This window comes from Meleagris gallopavo, chromosome 1 (assembly GCF_905368555.1).
Source record: "Meleagris gallopavo chromosome 1, MGAL_WU_HG_1.1, whole genome shotgun sequence".
In the NCBI taxonomy this organism is placed as follows: Eukaryota; Metazoa; Chordata; class Aves; order Galliformes; family Phasianidae; genus Meleagris; species Meleagris gallopavo.
In genome coordinates this window covers 103,152,327-103,174,565 of record NC_139404.1, presented here as the reverse complement: position 1 = coordinate 103,174,565, position 22,239 = coordinate 103,152,327, and the positions used below count along the sequence as shown (strand labels likewise).

The 22,239-nt window shown below is 40.5% G+C and overlaps 2 protein-coding genes across 4 annotated transcripts; one reads left to right on the top strand and one right to left on the bottom strand.

The window, feature by feature from the left end:
• Positions 1-1,202: 1,202 nt before the first annotated feature.
• On the bottom strand, positions 1,203-13,687 carry MRAP (melanocortin 2 receptor accessory protein). The gene is given in 3 exon segments (XM_085222397.1): positions 1,203-1,296; positions 7,970-8,069; positions 12,475-13,687. Coding segments are annotated over 3 exon segments (300 nt in total). The 5' UTR covers positions 12,581-13,687.
• A 372-nt stretch (positions 13,688-14,059) lies between these two features.
• On the top strand, positions 14,060-21,459 carry MIS18A (MIS18 kinetochore protein A). 3 transcript variants are annotated; one of them, XM_085241980.1, is made up of 6 exons: positions 14,061-14,370; positions 14,444-14,510; positions 14,641-14,763; positions 16,374-16,467; positions 16,565-16,684; positions 21,161-21,306. In XM_085241980.1, exons 1-5 carry the CDS (start codon positions 14,121-14,123, stop codon positions 16,643-16,645), a joined length of 615 nt encoding a protein of 204 aa, XP_085098106.1. In that variant the 5' UTR covers positions 14,061-14,120; the 3' UTR covers positions 16,646-16,684; positions 21,161-21,306. The 3 variants fall into 3 exon arrangements, with proteins under 3 accessions (XP_085098087.1, XP_085098106.1, XP_010721189.1); XM_010722887.4 differs by lacking the exon at positions 21,161-21,306 and having other exon boundaries at positions 16,565-18,913; XM_085241961.1 differs by lacking the exons at positions 16,374-16,467; positions 16,565-16,684 and having other exon boundaries at positions 14,060-14,370; positions 21,161-21,459.
• Positions 21,460-22,239: the final 780 nt, after the last annotated feature.

The following is a 22,239-nucleotide window of genomic DNA, read 5'->3' as shown; positions in this document are numbered from 1 at the left end:
TTTCTGGGCAGTGGGTAAGGCTAATGAGTTTATTCAGTAAGACACACTCACCTGAAATATTTAGTGCTGCCAGTAGCTTTTTTAAAGGCTGTTCTAGCTAAGCAGTGATTTTTAAGTAAACCAAATATTTACTTTTCTTTTGCAAAAAAATAAAATTCTATCCCTGAGGGAATTGCTGAGCTTTAAATCAGTGAAGCAAGTTGTAATCCTCCCAAAAGCAAAGTTTTATTGCTGATGTTATAATTGCCATTTTTGCTTGCTTTTGAGAGGACGACCAAATGGAGATGTCACTAAGATGCTGCTGATGAGATTGTGATCTGAGGACAAAGCTAGAAATAGATGTGTCACTGAGGCTCTCATAATACTGTCTAAACAATATTGTTTATGTTGCCCAATATATGTGATGCTGCCTTCTTTCACAGCAAGAAAACTCAGGGAAAACTGCTTCTGCAGAAATATCCCTGAGAATAACAGGACTCGGTGTGCTTCAGAGAACACAAAGATTAACTGGTATATTCTTTCTGCTGGAGGAGTAGATCTGCTCTCAGCCAAGTGTCTGTTAATGAGAATTAACAGGCAGCAAACATTTTACATGACATAACTGAGAGAAGAGTTTGAATCTTTACTGAGAGAGAGATTTTGCAGTCATCATCATCACAATCTAAAATGTCCTTCTAATCAGACAACTCCAGCAATGCTGCTCAAATATGGCAGACGGTTCTTCATTTTAGGCATCCAGAATTTGTCAGGTTTGGTCTTCGTTGTTCTTTTCCTGAACTAATTCAGCTGCAGTCTAGTGTACTAATTGTTTCCACAGCCAGGTGAACTGTCCTGCTGATTCTGTTTCACTGGTTTTAACTCAGGCTGACATACTTCCATGAATGCTACTGTCATCTGGAAGGCAGCTGGGTGTTCCAGGAGCAACCAAATCTGGGAATGGACTGCTGAGATTGTCACAGTGAGGCTGCTCGCTGTTGGAACTGCTTTCTTCTACCCGGTTCCTTACGACCACCTGTCTGTAACATGCGGAGAGGAAAAATGTATTGTCATCAGGGACTACTGTTTGGAAGACAGATAGCAGCATAAGCAAGCACATTTAGAAAGTTTTTAAAAATGTAGAAGGTGGTTCTTCCAACACAAATACACTGAGTCCAGCATGAGAGATGGTTCTGGATTTCAGTTTTCTTCATCCACTGTGAGAATTATGTCCTTAGCCGGTAACGACCAACAGCAAATTAGTGAGCTGTGGGCCACGCCTGGTGAATACTCTTGCTCATAGTAAGACCTTCTGTCCAACCCAATCATGGTTGTCCTTCAGTCCAATCCAAGGCATCGTTCCCCACCTGCATTTTTTAAAAGTAAACTAGAAACACTGCTATGACTCATTCTGCAGCAAGGGCAAAGGGATCTGCCATCAGCACTCCTGGGAAAAAACGGGACAGGACTGATGTGTGAATGTGAGCAAGTGTACAAGAGAGAGAGTCACTGACGCTGGGGACAAGAGCAAGAGGGATGCATGGTATCTGGGAGATATCCCCTGGCACTGGCATTGGGAATGACAGTCTGAGGAGAGGGTGGGGATGTGAGCAAGAAAGAGCATGTTGGACAAGGGCAGCAGGAAATGTTCAGTGTATGTAACAAAGACCTATGATTCTGCCGGAAAAAAACAGTTGAGAGGTGGATGGGGTAATGACAGGAGAACAGCTGAGTTCACCCTGCCTCTTCTTCCCCATTCCCTCCTCCCAGCAGCTTCCCAAAATTCACCCTTAAAAAAGAAATGACAGATAAGCCCAGGCCTAAAAGCAACAAATTCCACTGAGTATGGCATAACACAAGATGATGGTCCCAACTACCACTCTATCCTTAGGGCTTTAAAGGGGGAAAGAAAAATTATATTGGCAAGAAAAATGCGCCCCAAAAGTGTGAAAGAAAAAGGAAACTTTTTGAAAAGTCTTATTAATGCACTGGTGCCACAGATTCACGGGCAAAAAAAGGGAGGAGTCTTTGACTAAAAGCCACATTTGTATCAGCAGTCAGATGAACATAACAAAACTTAAAATGCAAGATAAAATTAATGGGATGAAAAGGAAAACAATTATTTGGAATAATTTGGAGGAAGGCAAATATCAATTTGTTAACATCAAATTTATAATTAATTAATGAAAAACATCTGTGCCTGACGAAGCTAACACAGCAGTGATTCTGCTTAATGTATAATGGAAAAATAAATAAAACAAAATCCCCAAGTCTCAGCAACAGGCCCACCACAGGATGGAGGCAAGAAGACTTGGGGTTTTCCTTGCTATTATGCAGGCATATTCAAGAAATCTTTCTTCTCCATTTGACAGGAACAAGACAAAAATATTCTTACCAAAACAGGATGCTTCCTTTCCAGTCCATTAAGTAGCTAAGTATCATCAGCTAGCTATCCAAATTTTTACACCAGCGGGAGAACTTGCATCCCAGAGACCTGCAGTCTGTCTGAGGAGAACTCTGGATGGCTCTTGTTAATCTTTAACCATCCTTGGAACAGTGGGGAAATATGATGAGACTGGAAAGGTTCTAATGTCCCAGTACTCCAAGTGAGTGAACTGGTCAAGCCAGGTCACTAGAAGCCGGTGTAACTGACCTCAGCCCCAGGCAAAGTCATGGAATTAAAACAAAGATAAGATAAAACTGAACAAGTATTTCAAGGGACACCAACAAAAAATAATTCCAGACAGTATGGTTTTATAGAAAGATGGGAACAGTGAAACATCTGATTTCATTTCCTCAGGAGAATAAAATTTAGAGGAGCCTGCCACCCTGCTTTCAGTAGGCAGCACTCCCAGATCTCCTCCAACCCATCAGTTGTGGTTTATGTCCCTTGGGAGCAAGGGTCTGGACTGGACACTTGGCACTCTCGGAAGAGACAGTGTGGGCTTGGATGATACAGTAGGTTTTAGGACACTACTCAAATGCACTGGTCAAGAGTTATTTCACTCTTCTGACTTGACACTTTTAAGTGTCTGCCCAATCAGGTAGGAAGAGTTTTTGTCATTAAAAACGGTTTCATATTTTGAAAATAAAAATCCCCATCATTTTAGTTTCTAGGAGAAAGGGCAAGAACTAGGAGGGCCTTCAGAAAGCACTGGTGAGCATCTTAATGCCAATGCAGCCTACTTCCCAGCAACTCAGAAGTGCATCCCTACTGCACAGCCCACCCAAGAAAGTCTGAGCAGCAGCCACTAGAGGGGGACACATTCTAACCTCACATTCAGCAAACGGTATTTCAGTGCATGAGATTTCTGGAAGGGCACTGATTACCGGTAGGCAATTTCTCTTCCTGTCTGTGCGGTCACATGTGCATGCAGGGAGTGGATGGTGCTAAACAAAAAAACCCCGACTTAGTTTTCACTCAGATATAAGTTTTCTCTGAGCATTCTGATTACCACTGTACCAAGTGGTCACCACAAACCCGGTCATGGGACTCCAATGACATGAAGCCTGCCAAAGGCTATGGAGCAGGTTCCCAACTGTCAACCTTTAGATGATAGGAGTGAGAACAGCTTTATGTGAAGACCATGTGATTTGAGCTCTGATGACGGAAGACTTGTAACAGGTTCTGACAGTTTATAGCTAACCATTTTAACAGCCAATGAGGAGCTGCCAACATAGGCTCTGTCAATGTAGAAGATTCTCTTAATGATGAAGGCCTGAAAGACTTGAAACCAGAGAGAGGCCTGAGAAAAACAGGGAACAGGATCAGCTACCTGAAAGCATTGCCTGCTTAGTGAGGAAAGTACCTCTCACAATGATCTTCTTACTACAGTAAGTAGTATAGTGCAGTAAGCTCCTCTTCCCAAAGACAAGGCATGGCAAAGTAGAGCTACGACACTTCTTACAGTCATCAGGAAGAATATGAACTAATGCTTAGACTATCAAATCTGCTACCTTTGTGTACAGGAATAGGCGCTTTTTGTTATTGTAGGATATATATATGGTTGATTTGTTGTTCACTAATGAATATTACAATCTTGAAGATTTTTTAAAAAAAGACCTCAGTTGTCTATCTCTAATATGAGATCTAGGATATTGCTATCGATCCTGGACTTGTCAAATATCCAAATTAGTTCCCAAGTTCCAGGAATGAAGCAGCTGTTGCAATTATCTGGATGGAGCAGAAAACTGAAAGAGCACATGGACGTTGTACAGACTGTCCACCAAATCAGCAGTTATCTGCCTGTCCATGCAGGAAACCCTCACCTGCAAACTAAGGTGAAAGCTGGCTGCAGAACAAGGGTTTCAAAGCCAAGTCACACATGGCTGTCTGGCAAGAGGGATTCTGAAACTTTGTTACCATGTGTCCCAGAAATATTGGGCAAAAGTTGGGTGTAGTTGGGAAAAATGTCTGAACACTGAATAGTGTTTCTTACTGCAAAAAAATATGTCAGACATCAAAAAGGCTCATGCTGCCAAGGAGTCCAGAGTTACTTGTTTGAGACTGTGCGGATCTTTCTTTTTCTTTTTTTTTCTTTCCTTTTTTCTCCCCTCCCCATATTATACTGTCAGATAGGCAAAGTCTGAAGATTTTAGATGTTCACAGCAGCCTGTCAAGCTGTCAGGAATGCACAACCTCCAGTGAAATGCATGGGAAAATGGGATCTCTCCCTGAGAAGCTTGGGAAGGCTGATCCCCTGCCTCCATCCCATTGCATGAAGTGCCAGTCTCCAATGGAAACTGTCTCCAGTCACCAAACCTTGTTTTCTCTATCATTTTGGATGGTAAGAAAGATTGTTGATGCAAATGTTAATACTGGCTCTTGATTACAACACTGTGGTAAATGCCTTGGCATGCTAATGGGTTTGAAATAATTGGTGCCATGCCTCAAACTCTTTTTTCTTTCCTTCTGTAGGGACAGCATAATGGTTGCAAAAGAGACTGGGACATGGATTCTTTGCTGAAGCTCTCTTGTATGCATTAACCTGCCCCCCCCCCCCCCCCTCCTGAATTCTCTCATCTGATTTGGCACCAAATACTTTGTATTGCAGAGTGAGTGTGATGCAATTAGACCACGGCTTTGAGTCCAGGGCCTCTGAGCATCTGAAGATTATGCTGTGGAATAAGTAAATCTAGTTACTTCGAAAGTGTCTTTCAGAAGACACTTTGACTTCTCTTCTGTATGGATATGCAGCTAAAAATCAGCAGACTATACCATGGCAGATGTCATAGCCTTGCCAACATAATAGACATCAGTGTACACAGTGGTGAAATAGATGCAATTACTGTTATACAAGAGATATTATCTGTATTATACAAGGCCAAAATGTAACCTCCAGGGACCCCACAGAGATCCAGCTGACCATAAAGGCAGCTGAATTACAGCAGCAGAGGTATGCCTAACAGTCAGGTGAAGACGAGTGAAAGCAAGAAGATATGCTCTTATGAACAGTCAGACTTGAAAGCACAGTGTTTCACCAAGCAATTGAGCAAGCTGAAACAGAACATACTGTCCTATATGCCCCTGGGTTTTACAGAGAGAGAGATGAGCACAGAAACAGTGAAGGTAAAAGTTCTCCAGCCTTGACCAGTGACGCATATGTACATTTGTTAGGTGAATGCATCACAATTATCATGGCAAAAGAGAAAGGAGAATTCAGTATAGATATTAGTTGATCTTCATGCAAAGGAAAATGGAGAGATTATATAAAAAGGAGAAGAAAGGAGAAGATGGTGCAAGCTAATAACAGCAATTCACTGTGTTTTATTGCTGGAGTTAGAAGAAGTGTAATTGGAGCAGGCAGTTAGAAAACAAGTGGAACTCAATCCAAAAGAGCAAGTTTTTTTGGGGGGCTGACTACTCTGTTCAGTCCTAAAAATATTTTCCCAGTACATTTCAAGCCTAGAAAAATGATGAGACACAGGATGATTTAAAACTTAAGAACATCTCATCCAATACTGCTTTCCATTAACGACTCTTGGGTTTCCCACAAAACACTGCCAGATTGCCTTGCTCACAGCAGGTCTTTTAACAGCAAAATTGAACATATTGAGGATGAATACGGATATTTTTAAGGCAAGCGTTTCATTAAATAACATAATATAAAGTGATTAAAAAACAAACAACTAACACTTGTTTTAATTTTCCAAATACACTGAGCTATTCATGTATATAGACTTCTGCCAGTTTTTTTCCAAGAAGAGTAAATTAATGTTACCCTATAATGTTATGTTCATTTCCATATATTTCTTGTATTATTAGCTTGCCTCTTGCTTTGTGGTTTATTTGGGCAAGTTGCCTTTTTTATTGTCATTGTTACTTTCTGCGGGCATGCAAGGGGCCTCAGGGTGCAAATAAATTAGGCTATTAGCGCTCCTTTTTTATGCCACGATATTCCCTCTGCTTGTTTGTGACCTAATCTTGAACCTCTCCCTAATGTGCTGAGCTGAATTTTCTCTGTCCTGATCAGATTAGGTGGAACAGTGGGCAAATGCATCCTTGTTTACATAAAACATGTTTGCCAGGAAAAAAAAAAAAAACAACAAAAACCTAGTAGCAAACAAAGTAAGCCAAGTGTAGAAAGCTGCAAACAGAAACCTGTCCTTAGACAAAGTTCAAAATGACAAGTAGTGTTAGAACTGTGCTCCCATTCAACCAACATGTGAGTGCTGCACATCAGCAGGCACTGCATCTTCTTCAGGCATATCCACTACAGGGACCTGTACAGCACCTGCTCTGCTCTTCACTGGGAAGGTCAATAATTGTTTAGAGGACTGCAAATGTATCTGTTACAATTGGGTATTTATTCAGCCTCTCTTTTCAGTCACAGGGGTTTCAGGTAGAAATATTCTAAAGCAGATTAGTTAACCCACCTGTCTGCCACTGAAAGATACTGTCCTGTTTTGTCAAGCCCAGCTGTAAAAACAACCTGGATGACATGAACATGCTGATCCAGAATCTCTTTCTGTAGATCTAGATGTCTTTCTGTAGTGCTATATGTACTGTACCCTTTTTGAATCTGAAAATGCTGTTATGCTTTAGTGGCCTACTCTCTAGCTGAGACCCAACTGTCTTCCTAATGGCGAATAGTTCTCTACTGAACTTCTACTGAAGCTTATATTTAGAAAGACATGAGTAACAGAATCACACCTGAAAGCATTAATTACTAGGAGAATGACATGAGGCTAATTCCAGGAGACTCTGGCCCAGTTTTACCATGTTGTATCGCTCCTAAGCTGACTGGTGTGTTGAATGCTACAGAGTTATGGTTGGCAGGTGTTTGTAGTCACTTAGTGGGCATGGTGATCATGGGTTGATGGTTGGACTAAATGATCTTAATGGTCTTTATCAACCTTAACGATTCTTTGATTTTACAACTACACTTCCAACTGATTAATCCTGCCTCTGACTAAGCATATTACAGTTTTAACAAGAGCTTATTATGCTAAAGGACAGCAGTTCAGACATGGGCCACCTTTGAGAAGAAAGGCACTATTGCCAGGATTCGCCAAACAAGAAAAGAATAGAAAATAAGCCCAGATCTTCAAGCAGTTATATAAATCATCAGTGACTTCTGATTCCTCCTTAGTTATGGCTTACATGAGGTACTCCCCCACTCTGCATGTACAGACACTCTTACTTTAATAAGATACAACCTTGATAGCTGACATAAGAAAAATATATGGGTTTTTTTGCAAACGCAATGTGCAGAACAGACTGTGCTGCCTACCCTTGTGCTTCATTATTCCCCAATGTTTTTGGCATTTGCAAACCACAATAGTTATTAATTCAGATTTTAGCCGAGGTGATTAATAGAAACAGTGAGCAGCAGTTGGTTGAGGGACACTCAAACCAAATAAGTAAGCAGCATCATCTCAGTGTGCAGCTGTAAATGCTGAATATAACTTCTGGATCTTCTGAAGCAGTGAATAAATGTTTCGTGCAGATTATTTTATCACATTTAGCTCTTTTACCTCTCATTGTACTTACTTAACTGGATTTGAGCCAGAGCGGGACATGTAGAGCAAAATAAGGAAAAGAAACATCACAAAGGCAGCAAGTCCAACCCAAAAGGCTATGACAATAGAATCTGTGAACACAACACAATAATTCTGTCACTGGCAAATACAAAGAAAACAACAACACAGTTTATGATTGGTAAGAAAGGTATGCCATTGAATTAATTGAATTTAACTAAACCCTTGAAAGAGGGGAATCTGCATGCAAATTTGTTAAAAATCTTAATTAATAAAAGGGGGAAAAAAAAAAAAATCTCATTCCTGATCTGAGTGACCACAGGGCTTCAGGAGTGGAAACAGAGCTCAGGAATTGTTTGGAGGAAAAAGGAGCTCATCTTCTACGATGTAAAGTTACATTGCTGCTGAAATGAGTGCCACATTTATGAGCTTGCTGTTAGATGGGATGAATCTTTTGCCCCAACAGCACATTTGGTCACTGTGTCATAAATGTTCCTTCCTGGGATCAGTGCAGTAGTGAACTTCCCAGCTAAAGCCTCGAAAATGTTGGGTGTTGGGCAGGGCACAAGTCGAGAAATGCTCTGAACTCATCACTGGTTTCTCACTTAGACTAAGGTGAAAAAGAAGGGTCATTGACTCCAGAGACAAATATTGACCAGGATAAAATAAATCTTCTATCTCAAAGGACAAAAAACATTCGTGTTCTTTGAAACAGGCCCAATATATTTGATGAGGTGTTTCTTTGTGAAAAAGTTCAGAACGTGTTGTCATCAGAGCCACAAAGAGATTACGGGGAATTACTCCAGGTCCTTTATGCCTTCAGCTAGAGCTGACCTAGCAGGAGTCTTACCAGAGAGCTGAGTTTTGGCTGGGCTACTGAGAAATGAGAATGTACAAAACGACTACTGGGGCATCAGTTTATTTTATTCTTCCTCTGGTAAAAAAAAAAAAAAAAAAAAAAGCACCTTTTACTGAGCTTTAATTCAAGGGATGGTAAACGAAAATGGATGGGCCAGTATTCTGGCCTACCCTCACAAAAGTTATGATACAAGACAGTGACTGGGTGCTACTGCCAGTCTCAACTCCTCAGGGGAGAACTGGAGATATGATGAAAAATTTGATGTTTAAGTGCTCAAAGCCACGTGGAGAGAAATGAAGAGCACAGATTTATAAAATTCCATATCAAAGCTATTTTAGTTTCATCTTTAAGAGCCACTAATACAATTCATGGAATTCACTCAAGCTTATCAAATTTGTTCCAGATCTCACAGGAACTCATGAGGGATAAACAGAAACTTCCTGACTGTTTTTACAGTCTTGCAATTAGGATTCTTCCTGAACTGGGACAACATATTTTAACAACCTATAGAAATCTCTTTTATTGCTAACTTTTATAGTCACCTTCTATATGCATGTGTATATGTTTTTGAACAGCCTGTTTGTTTGTGGGCCAATTAAGCCCTGTATTATTTTCATACAAAATGGGTAGACGTGCATGATGCTATCAATAGAAAGCAAGAACATGACTTTATAGCTGGATTTAGATCCATTTTTATGAGACAAGCAAGTTCTCACCATGCTTCGGGAACAGGCCACATGACAGAGGAGAAAGTTCAGAGATTCAGGTCTGTTTTACATTAAATAAAAAAATAAGGCAAGAATGAATTAGGGAGCTATAATCCCATCCCAGGGGTTATGACGAATATATAGTTCATTAGGGCTGATTCAGCAAGGCACCTGAACAAATGCTCAAGTCCCATTGCAGTCAATCAGCAGAGGTCCCCTGGAAGCTCTGAATATAGTGCTTATTTTAATTCTAGAGACATCATATATTTTGCCAGTTTTGGAATACTTACAGCTCTACAAGCCCCTATCTAAGGGGAAATTATCACATTTCATCTTCTTCACAAAGGGCAAGAACTTGCTGAATCTGATTTGTTTACATAGTTCCAAGCACATGAAGACAATAATCCCAGCAGTTGCTTTTGAAGGTAAAAGAATGTAAATATTGTGTAAAGACAGGAAAACCTATAAAGTATATTCGTTGCCTTACTAGTCCTTTTATTCAAAGCAAGGAAAAAACTAAGCAGCTGTGGAATTATTTCCCTTGCTGTTTTCTTTATAGCTTGTTTTCCCACTGGCATTTGGAGAAGGAAGAATAAAAGTTCTAGTATGACGCAGCGTCCATTCCTTCTAGGCTGCTGACATGGAAAAACATCTATTTTTATAGGAAACCCAAAAAACACCCAATGACTGGACAATTTAACTTTCCTGCCCATCAGGAAACCAAACCCAACATTTGTAATTTGGAAATTGATACAGCCAATACGGGCTTTTTAAAGACACAAATCATGGAGCAGAATCCCATTTTGGCACACTGCCTAGAGATCTGTTACATAAACAGCTGCCCCAGGGAACACACGCTGCCTTAACATTGCCCTGCAGATGGGGAAAATAGTAAATCTCACACCGTACTCTTGCATCTTTCTTCTTCCTCTTTGCCTGGAAGATGGGCAGCTGACATACAGAAGACTGGTTTCCTGCAGATTTGTTTCCCAAAGCTGAGGCCAAAGGGGGTTTTCTTGGTGCTTAACAGGGCACAGGATCTCTTCCTAAAGTTTTTTTTTGTCAGTAAATTTCTTCACTCATAATATTATTCCTCCATTATTTCACCAGCCGCTACAGGAATTTGCGGGTACTTTATATCGTTGAAGCCTCCACTCCTTTATTATTTGATCAGTGAGTTGAAGTTACCAAAGAAACAGAAGATCCGATGCATATACAAAAAGTATGATCACTTAAGTCACCTCCTTAGAATATAAAGAGACCTGAAAAGTGTTAGACTTCTCTGTTTCTTTAGGGTAAGAGCAGAAATAGGGGGAAAAAAAATCACTAAGAGATTGGTTTACTCCTCTGTGTGTTTTTTTGTTTGTTTTAAATTGAAATAAGGCTTGAGATCACTCATGAGCACTCAAACAAGTATGTGGCAATGCTCCCCATGAAACTATCAGTGAATTTCAGAGGGGAAACATCTTCTCACAGAAGCATGTAATGGGGTTCCCTAGTAGAATTTGCTGGAGATTATTTGCTTTAACTTTCAAATTAAGAGATTTAATAAGTGGTGTAAAGCTGCTCACAACCTGTCTGTTCCCAGCAGCTCCAAATATTGCTCTGCATTTATATATGGAAGGCTGTGGGTATTTACATCTTCTTTTAGGTGTGTTGTTCTTGGCTACCCAAAGTTGGAGGTAGTAAACCTAGGCTCATTAGAGTTGGCAGAAAAGCTCTTCTAGAGGCAGTGCAGAACAAAACTCTGCTCTCTTGTCTTATTCTTGCTCTCACAAGAACATGAAGCTCCTTGCAAGGTTACCTGAAGTATGTGCCTGAGGGGGGTGGTCTGAATGCTCCTTGTGCACACTCTCCAATTCAGCCTTCACGTATTAGGAAGGCACTGTCTTGAAAATATTTTGAAAGTGTATCATATTTTTCCTACAGACCAGATCACTGTAATAATGTTGGAGAAAGCTATTTTACTTCCTGAAACCATACCTGCATAGTTGCAGTTGTCTTCAGTAAACCAGAGACTAATAAAACTATGGCTGCCCATAGCTGAGGCAGTTCAAACATGCCTGTCTCTTCTCCCTTGATCTTCATGCACCCTTCCAGCTGTATCAGGTTAAGTTAATCCCTCATAACATAACTGTGATTTTACTGTAGGAAAGCCAAACTAGTGCAGTTGCATTAAAGAAAAACAAAAAACAAAAAACAGTCTTAACAACTTAAGTAACCATAAAAATACATCTCTGTGTCATTGTGCAAAACCAAGTGTGAAAGGGAATTATCTGCCCATGGCTGAATTTGGAGAATGCTGTTTCACATTATATACTTTGCAAATAATTTCTAAACTCAGCAGACTCAGCTTCCATAGCAATAAGGTATTGTGCAGATAATGTATATTCCTACTTCATCTTACAATTCAGTAGCAGTAAACCACAAGAGGAAAAATCACAGAATGTATTTTCAGCTTACTGTATTTGGCTAGCAGAATCAAACCTCTTCCTTTACCATGGATTTAAATATTTATCAGTTGTAACATAAGCTATATGTCCCAAGCTGAAAACATGATAGTCTTATAACAGAATTTTGCTCATTCACACAACTTTTCTGAGAGTAGCAGGCAAGTAGCTAACACCCCAAGCCTACAGATCTACATGTCAGGTTTACACTCAGCAATGGTAAAAAGTCTGTCCTTCTAAATAAAAGTTAATATCAGCAGTCTTACAGCTTCAAATATTGTAAGATAAATCAAAGAGTTTCATTATTAGCAATAACTGCTATTAGAACATAGTCAAGGAAAGACAGTTTGGCACACAGACACCCATCCATACAAACCTTGCACGCTTACCTCATTATGGTCTCAGTCACAAAGAAAGGTAAGTCAGTAAGACAAGCTACGCAACATTTTGCCCGTTCATTTTTCCTGTGTTAGATAAACACGTACTACACTACGATACTTACATTTATTAACTTTCAACTTCCTTCCATCTACTGGAATTGGATCTATGTAATCCCAGTAATATTCATAAGACCAGAAGTACTCAGATGAGTTTGTTCTGTTGGCCATGTCAGTAGTGCATTTTAAATCAGCTTCGACCAAATACTTTTTTTCATTGTGCTTGAGCGCCCTCAGAAAGAGACTGTGTAACTGATGCCTATGTAAATCACTCTGGAGTCCTGTAGCTCAAGGACTGCCTTGGTACTAAAGAGGGTTGAGCAAAAATGAATATTAATGCCTGATAGATAAGTAGTAGCAGCCTTTAAATGTAACCCTTGCTTCCTGGTGGGCAGTTACATTATTCCACAGCATATCAGAGCTGAGATGGATGCCAAGTAAGCTAAGAAAGGGATGGACAGATGCCAGATGTGTCACAAACCCTTCTCTCTGAGAGACCAGCTGCAATGAAGTGTTCTCTGGAGCTACTGGAAACAGCCAGGCTGAAGGAAATCTCTTTCTACTGACATAAAGAAGGGGGCAAGTACCTGACAAAATGCATCATAGACAGAGGATGCAACAAAGCTGATGAGAAGTCTGGAGAATAAATCATAACGGGGAGTGGCTGAGGTAGCTGAGGTTGTTCAGTCTGGAGAAGGTCAGGGGAAACCTCATTGCTCTCTACAACCACCTGAAAAGAGGCTGTGGTGAGGTGGGAGACAGCCTCTTCTCCCAAGTAACAATGATGAGAGGAAACGGCCTCAAATTGTGCCATGGGAGATTTCAGGTTGGGTATTAGAAAGAATTTCTTCTGTGAAAGAGTGGTGAGCAGGCTGCCTGGGAAAGTGGTGCAGTCACCATCCTTGGAGGTGTTCAAGAGCCGTGTGGATGTGGCACGGAGGGACGTGGGCAGTGAGCATGGTGGGGGTGGGCTGATGGTTGGACTGGGTGATCTTAGAGGTCTTTTCCAGCCTTCATGATTTCATGGTCTGCATTTTGCTTTGCTGTTCCTCATTCCCTGCACCCCAAAGGCAATGGATGGAAGAGCTGCATCCCAGCCATGATATAGGCAGAGCCAGATGAAGGTCTGAGGTGTTGGGCCTTAGCAGCATAGCAAGTGGATACCTATGTGCGTGCTTAACTGAGCCTAGAAGAATGGAAACCGCTCTCGCAGCAAGGACAGCAGACCCTCAGCTGGCTTTTGGCTGCATCCCTAAAGCCTTCAGGGTGCGTGGTGGCTGGGGAAGCCAGGGCTGCACCGCATGGCTCACAGCGCAAAGACAGGGCTCAGCGAGGCACCATTCCAACCACGAGTAAGATGCTTGGGCACAGCACAAAACGCACCAGTTTGGTTAAAAACAGCTTTGAAACCATCCGTCGCCACTTCCTCTTTGCCTCCTAAGCGCTACGGCAATTCAAACCCCTCCTGACGCGCTCCTGTAGGCGTTACGGAGGCAGGGCATTGAGACAAACCTGCGCTGAAACAAAACCCGCCACCGCCTACGTCTACGCTAGGAGCGTAACTACTCAGAGTGCCCAGCCACAAACCGAACCCTGCCCCCCGCTACGCCAGGAGCGTAACTATGCTGGGGGCGTGGCCACGCGCGGAACCCCACCCACGGACGTAACGTATCGAAGCGCTTCCGGTTCCGCCGCGAGCAGTTTGAAGGCGATGGCGGGTTTGCTGTATCCGTTGTCAGGTGGTGCGGTCGGGCTGGATTCGTCTTTGTCGTTGCTAGAGGCGACCGTCCCGCGAGATGCGTTGCCGGTGGAGCGGCCGCGGGCGAACGGGAAGGAGGAGGAAGAGGAAAACGACGAGAACCTGCCCATGGTTTTTCTGTGCGGCGGTTGCAAGCGGCCCGTGGGTGACACGCTGAGCTGGGTGGCCAACGACGAGGAGACGGAGTGCATTCTCCTCCGCAGTGAGTGCCGCTCCCATGGCCTGTCCCGCACGGCGGCTGCTGGGGGCCCTTGGTTAACTTTGCCTCTGCACAGGTGCCTCCAGCAACGTCTCGGTGGACAAGGAGCAGAAGCTGTCCAAGAGGCCTGGAGAGTGCGGATGGTGAGCGCTCTTAAAACCACAGTAGATAAAATATATGTATATACGTATATTTAATAAGGGTGGGGAGGAGTGAATTTTCTCTCTTTGTTCCTTGTATTGTTGTTTTCTTGTTTTGTTTTGTTTTCTAAAGCATGGTTGAAACGTTTTTCTGCTCTGGCTGCTCAATGACACTTGGCAGTATCTACAGATGCACCCCAAAACATCTCGACTACAAGAGGGATTTGTTTTGTTTCAGCGTTGGTGCGATTGAAAGGTAAAGACAGAATCTGTGTTGCTGCCAGGTTAACCTCATCCTCCAGACACTGTATCAAGGGATGTTGTTGCTAACAGTCTGAGCAAGTTCCCTGTACAGGTAGCTTTTGGGTATCTCTGGAGGAGACTCCACAGCCCCTCTGGGCAGTTCATTCTAATAGTCTGTCACTCTCACAGTAAGAAACTTTTTCTCATGTTTATATGGAACATCCTGTTTTTCAGTTTGTGCCCCTTGCCCTCCTGATAGGGCCAGGCTCTTTTCAATGATGCCTAACTGCTTGGCTCCACTCATTAGATATTTATAAGCTTTGATAAGATGGATCCCCTCAGAGTTCTCTTCTCCAGGCTGAATAGTCCTAGGTTTCTCCACATTTCCTCACAAGAGAGATGCTTCAGGCCCTTCATCATCTTTGTGGCCCATACCTGAAACAACAAAAGTGTTCTTTCTCATTTACTCAGAAGAGTATACACCTGTTCTGCTTTAGACAACAGAAAATGAGCCTGTAGTGATGGGTCGTACCTGCAGCCTACTGTCTGTCTACAGTCATAGATAATACCAGACATATCTGGCTTCAGTCTAGTAGAAATGCACTTAATAAGCAGAGAACACAGGAGTTTGCATAGAACTTAGAGGTCTGTATGGGCTGGTATTCCTCTTCCTTATGAAGCAGGTGAAAATAAATCTTAAAACAGTTAAGTAAGAGTACACATTCAGTTTTATGGAGAATAGCTTTCTAGAAAATGAAGGCCTGCTTTATATTGGTTTTATTGTTTATTGCACTTGAAACTGGTCTTAAACTGTTCTTCATTGTTTCAGGATGTTGTTAAGTCTCCATGTCAGAGTTCTTTCAAAAGTTTATTTAAAATATAAAAAGTTTATTTTAAAAGATTGCTTAAGAGCAATCTTAGAGGTTCTGTGGAAGATTTTAAGTATCCAGACTAGAGATCTTAGCTACTGTTACTTCCATGTGGGCTAGTTTTAATGTTTCTGCTTTTTTATGAATCATAGAATCATAGAATTGCTCATGTTGGAAAAGACCTTAAAGATTATCAAGTCCAACACAACCTAACCATTCTACCCTAACAATCCTCCACTAAACCATGTCCCTGAGCACCACATCCAAACGGTTTTTAGCTTGTTCTGCTGTACTTACATGGGTGTTTTCCTTCCTACTCTGAACAGTTTTTTCCTCTTTACATAGCTAATTACTTTGTTTTAGTAAAAGTTTCTGGAAGACTATAACAGGGCTGCAAAGTGGCTTGAAGTAGTGATGATATCTAGTTCTCCCAGCTAGTGCTACACTAATCTCAATGTCTGAATATATTTTCATTGTATCCTGTAGCACCAGAACATGACTGACTTTTGAAGTTTCAGCTGTATAAAGCCATGACATCTTGGTTGTTTAGAGCTCACAGCTGTTTAAGTTCTACCATACAGCTCATTTGCAAGATTACTAAAGATAGGGTTGTGTTGTTGTTGCTGAAATAGTGCTTTGACTGTGCTAATTAATACACATTAATCGCAATCTTATCAAGAGTGGTGGATGAATCATACAGGTGTTCTTTTGCCTTCAGAGTGAAAAGTACATCATCTAAACTGTAGCATATCAGTTACATTCTAGGATCCTCAGAAAAGCATGCTGTTACTGATGAGGAACCTTTAACTCTTGAAAGTCGAGCTGCCTTGGAAGAAGCACTAAAAAGGGTAATGCTTAATCTTGCATGTTTCAATGACATCTATACCTGTTCTTCATATTGTACATCTGTTTCTAACCAAGTATCTTTCCCCACTTACTTCACAGGCAAACACCATACTAAATGCTCTGGAGGCAAGATTGGCTACTGTTGAATCAAGAATTGATTCTCTTCACAGTAATGCTTGAAAGACAATTCTGTGTGTAAAATAACTGCTGGAGATTGATGTATGTGAAACTCTGGAATCTGTGAGAATATTTTAAAAGTTGCACGAAGATCTGAAAGATGTGGGCGGCTTGTGCTGCAGTAGGACAATGCCAGCTACTGAGTCTTTGACACAGATGAGGAGTTCCCTTTTTGTCTTAAAAGAATAGCCTGGGAAGAAAAAGACTTCTAAAAAAAATGTTTCTGTAGATTTCTTGTTTATATATAAATATTTAATATTTTTTTTTTTTTACCTTGGAAAGCAAAGTTGTCCTGCGGTTTAATATCTACTGAACTGAGTTTGTGTCTCTTTCCTAAATCAATTAGGGGGAAAAGACAAAAACAAAAACAACCAACACCCCACCCCATGACTTCTGTTGAGAGAGCAAAATATGTCACTTTCTTGTCCCCATGGCTGTTATTTGAGCTGTTTGGACACAAACATCACTTTTTTTTTTTTTCAAGCTCAAGGCTAAAATGAAACAACTATAAAGAAGGCTTCAAAAGCATCAGCTACAATGGCTTTCTGTGCAATATTGAGAGTCATGCGTGTGAGAGCCTCAAAGAGGAGAATAGTAGTGTTCTAGTAGCAGAACACCTTTTAATTAAAGTTAGGTGCATATTTGAATAAGAATTCTGTGCTGTTGAGGAAACTTCTGTCAATATTTTGTTGATAACATGTAGATCTTTCTGTTAGGGTTTACTATATATTTGTTTTCCAAGCATTGTGGGTTTTTTTCCCAATAAATCAAAGCAAGTGATAATTGTGTAAGGGAAAAATCTTTTTGTTGGGCAACGGAATGCAGATTCCATTCCACATCCAATGCTATTTAATTGTATTACTACTAATTTTTAAGCAGTCTCCAGAAACTTGAAATGAATTTTCCCACTGTTTTTCCTACTGGTAACTACCATTTCTCCTGGGAGCTTTCTTATTTTCCACTGCACCCTTCCCACCCTCTCTTCTCCTTTTTTTTTTTTTTTTTTTTTTTTTTTTTTAATCTACCATTTTGTTTTAAAGTAGCATGCAGTTTGGCCTCTTGTAGTTGTCTTGTAGTGTTTCATGTTCAAGCAACTAAAACATGTTATATGCATGGCTGCTGAGGTATTATCTACTTACTCTGTCTGAATAACAAGTGTGTTGGGGGTGACTGACTGAGTAACCTAACGGTTGTCAACCTTGACATGGTTTCCAAGTAGGCCCTTGTGCTTAATTACATTAATTAATGTAATTAATTACATTACTGTTTAATGTAAACATTAATGTAATTACATTAATTACATTGTTTAATTAATTAATTAATTAAACATACATGTAACAATTTTAATTCTACTCTAGATTCAGAGAGCCAAGTTTACTGGCCTCAAGTAGCATCTGTAGACATGTTCCTCCATTAAATATTTGAGAGCAGCTAATTGTAGTTCAGAGCTATTCCCTAAAGGAATATATAACCTGGGTTTCTTCAGTGATTTTAGGGAACAGGTGCTAATACTCTGTACAGCTACTATGTGTAGCAGGAGTAAAATGTGTCTCTGTAAGCAACCATCTCTTCTTTTTAATGCTTGCTTATCTTATGGTAAGCACATACATTTCATAACCATCCATCTTATTTAGCTACTAAGAGAAAAAACACCTGCTGCTGGAGGAATCAGAAGAGTAAAATGCCACCAGTGGGTCCCTCAAATTGCAGGCAGAAGTTACCATATAGCCCAGATTAGTTTCTGCCATGAAACATAGGTAACACATTTTTAAAATGTGTTAAATAACAGTAAACTAAAACGAGATACAATTTTCCATCTTTTTTAAGCTATCTGCCTTTGGCTACACTGTATATTTAGTGTCTTTCAGCATACTGGAGGTGGGAGCTCAAGCACTTCAGCGCATAGACACTTAAAATAGTTCTATGCTCTCAAGAGTTGCAAGCTGCCACTTTGTTAAGGTGTGCAGTGGGCAGGCTAAATTTGGAATAAGTTTCATACAAAGAGCTGTGTACATCTGCGTGGGGAAATGTGTGTGTTTGGGGGTGTATATGAAATAATCTTTATTTTTGCAGTGGAGTTCAATTGGGAGTTGTTATCTGGAGTGCTTAACTGGGTGAAGATAATTAGACAGATTGATTGCTTGTTTGTTTAAATATAGAAATGTCTATTGTCTATTAACATTTGAATAGTTTTAAATGTTAATAAAAGCTGTAGTTGTTCCCTAAGCAACTGAAGTTAGTAATAAAGTCCTAATGTGCCGACATGATAAACAGGCATACAGTCATATGTGAAAGGTATTGTTTCTCTCTTAATCAGCAGTCTCCATTACTGGTGGTAGTTCTATGCTCAGTTTCAACCTTTGAATACAGGGTAGTTTAACTGTGGGGGTTCTGCATGCTCTTTAGTACATTTACCTATCCCAGGCTCCTTGCACACTATGCAATGGGAGGGAATGTACTGCCTTGTTTAGTGATAACTTTTACCCTGTATGCAGTTAATATTTAGTGCATGTACAGCAGTACTTCATAGCTCTCCATATGCTCTTAAGTAAGGGAAAGTAATACAAAATGCATGTCTTCTGGAGGTTAAAAACTGAGGTTTTAATACCCCTGATTCAAACTTTGAGACATCTTTTGTAATTTGGATATAAAAGAGTAACAAGTAAATCTTTGTGTTTACGGAATTCACTAGGAGGAAAGGGATGAGAGTGGGGCAATAGTAAGTACTTCTTGAAATTGTTGATTGAAGAAAAGTATCACACAAAAGCTGTAACATATGTTAAAAGATCTTAGTATGTTTAAGAAAGATGAAAGCTAGGAATTAGCTTAGATGAGACTGAAGTTACTATAAGCTGTGTTTGAAGGGAAGAACAGGAAACAGAAAGCTGAGCTATATCATAGGGAATAGGTTTGTCCAGTAAAGTGAGCAGGTCAGAAACAGTCAGAAACACTTTAATAACTGAAACCATGGGTGTCCAGCCTTTTGGCTTGCCTGGATCATATTGAGGGAGAAGGAATTGTCTTGGGACGCATATAAAACGTATGGTATAGTTGATGGAAATAAATAACAAAGCTTCTTTAAAAAATACATCCATTTTATTAGAACAGAGAAAAAAAGGGGGGGGGGGAACAACCAACAATTAAACTAGTGGGATATTTGACCTTGTTTTTGTGAAAATGACGCATCAGTGTCCTGTTTGATGGCAGTGGTTGCAACTCTTAATGAGTTCTCCAGGTCTTTGTCAGAGATTTTTGATCTAATTTTATTCTTCCCTTGAAAATAGTTGTTCACAAATGGGCCAAAAAAAAGTGATGACATGAATAAGGCACGGTTGTTAAGTGAGGGATATTTTTCTTTAGTCTTACAAAAATTTTAGAAAAGAGAGGTGATCAGATTTTTGAGTTGAATGTCTGATTGTGAGTCTATACAGTCCATTTGAAAACCTGCAGGTAATGTACTTATGATATGGACAACTGATATGGAGTTGCAATTATACAAAATACATATATATATAAAATCTCAGAAATTTTTTTTCATATTTCTTTATCAGAAAGCATACTTTTCCCTGTTTACAGGACTGTGTTTAATCAATGTGTCAAAATGCATGCAGTTGTTTGCCATCACTTTCACGTGCCATAATTTAAATTTCATTTTGAATACTTCCATGGTTTGAGACATAGCACAGGTAAGGAGATTTTCACCTTGACACATGTTTAACTCATTTAAACAAGCAGACAAATCCACCAGTTTTTCTGACCTACAGTGATTGTAGCTCTTGATTTTAGGAGAGGTCTGAAAGGTGAGGGTCCCAGAATTCTTCTGGCAATTGAATAACTTTCAGTAACGAAAATGAATGAGCAGAAATTAGTGTTCTTCTCTCAACATGATTTCTTCTCTAAGCAGGGTTTGGGGAAAAGTGCAGGGAACACTTAGGTACATGCCATATGGCACGATGCAGTAGAGCAGATGTCCAGAGGTTTTCTAGCTGTGGGCCGAAAATGGTGATTGGTGCTGTTAAGCTTAAAGGTTCATGGATACGACTTGAGTTTTGTGGAAAAAAAAGAGCAAGAGAACGAGAAAAATAAATAAATGAGAAGACACATAGAAAGAGAAGTGTGAGTGCAAAAAGGAAATGTTACTCAAGGTTGAAAGAAATTTTGCTAGGGAGAGGAAAATTAGTGTGGCTGATTGCAGGCTGGGGAATTGAGATGAAAGTGGAGGAACTTCTATGGCCATAGTCTGATGCTCATGAGGAAGGAGAAATCTCTTGACTAAGGTTTCTAGATCAAGGGGTTAGGGTCCATGTCTTTTCCACAAGCAGGGAAAATGGCTTCTTTCCTGACTAAAGGTGGTATCTACATTTAGAGACCTGAGGTGAATGTGTGAGCTACTTGGCAGGAACCTCTTGCTCCCTAATGTCTCCTAATGCCCTCTAGCTTATATCCCCACTTTGTTTTTGAGAAGCTATTAGCTGGAAAGCCATTTCCATTTAATGACTCTTCTTCTTCCACTTTTAGGATAGAGAAAAAGAGCCTGAACTGGAGAAAATATGACAAATCAGGAGGAACAGAAGGTAAAGAGAGAACTGCCACATCATATCCTGACAGGAAAGCTGGATATTGTGGGAGTGAGGAGGATGAAAATAAATGTGTGGATTCCAAAGGGAGCAAAGCACCTGAATCAGTTGTATTTCAGATTTGAACATCAGATTCCTTTAGGTCCTGTGTACACCGGCAAACTGACTTATATAGTTACCAGAGACTAAAGTGCCACAGTGGATTGTTTACTGGATGAAATAAATTTTATTCTTACAAAATGCATTCTTGTACTCTTACAAAACAAGCATTGTAGTGTAGATACATGTCAAGTTCTCTATACCAAAAAAAAGAAGGTGGCAGATCTTTGAGAACCCTCCAGGGAAAGAAAGGATTGCAGAGAGTATAATCCATGATTGCAAAGAGAAACCCAGAGAACTACTCAGTGAAAATTCTCAGAAAGAAAATAGCAGAATAAGCTAAGTGCTGGTAAATTTTTACTCAATATCCATGTGATCTACAAGAGCTTAGAATGACACTCAGACTGAATACTTAGGCGTGATACTTAGAATGAACAGTTGGTGGATTTTACATGGAGCCATGAATCGGAATGTATTGTTACTGTAATTAATGCTTTAGCAAACTACTCCAAATAGTGGCAAGCAACTATCACTAGTCAGATTTCAATAACGTCAGCACTAGCTGTTAAAATTTACCAATCATTGCATATTTCTATAATTAAACAATTGAAACTGTTACATACGACTTCATCATAGAGTTATAGAAACATGAACATAGGAAAACCCCTAAGATCACCCAGTCCAGCCACCAGCCCACCCCCACACCCCACTGCCTGCGTCCCTCAGTGCCACATCCACACGGCTCCTGAACACCTCCAGGGACGGTGACTGCACCACCTCCCTGGGCAGCCTGTGCCACTGCATCACTGCTCTTGCTGAGAAGTCTTCCTAATAACCAACCTGAACCTCTCCTGGCCAACTTGAGGACATTAACTCTCATCTCACTCCACCAACTTCTCCACTGAGATGTTCACCTGTGTG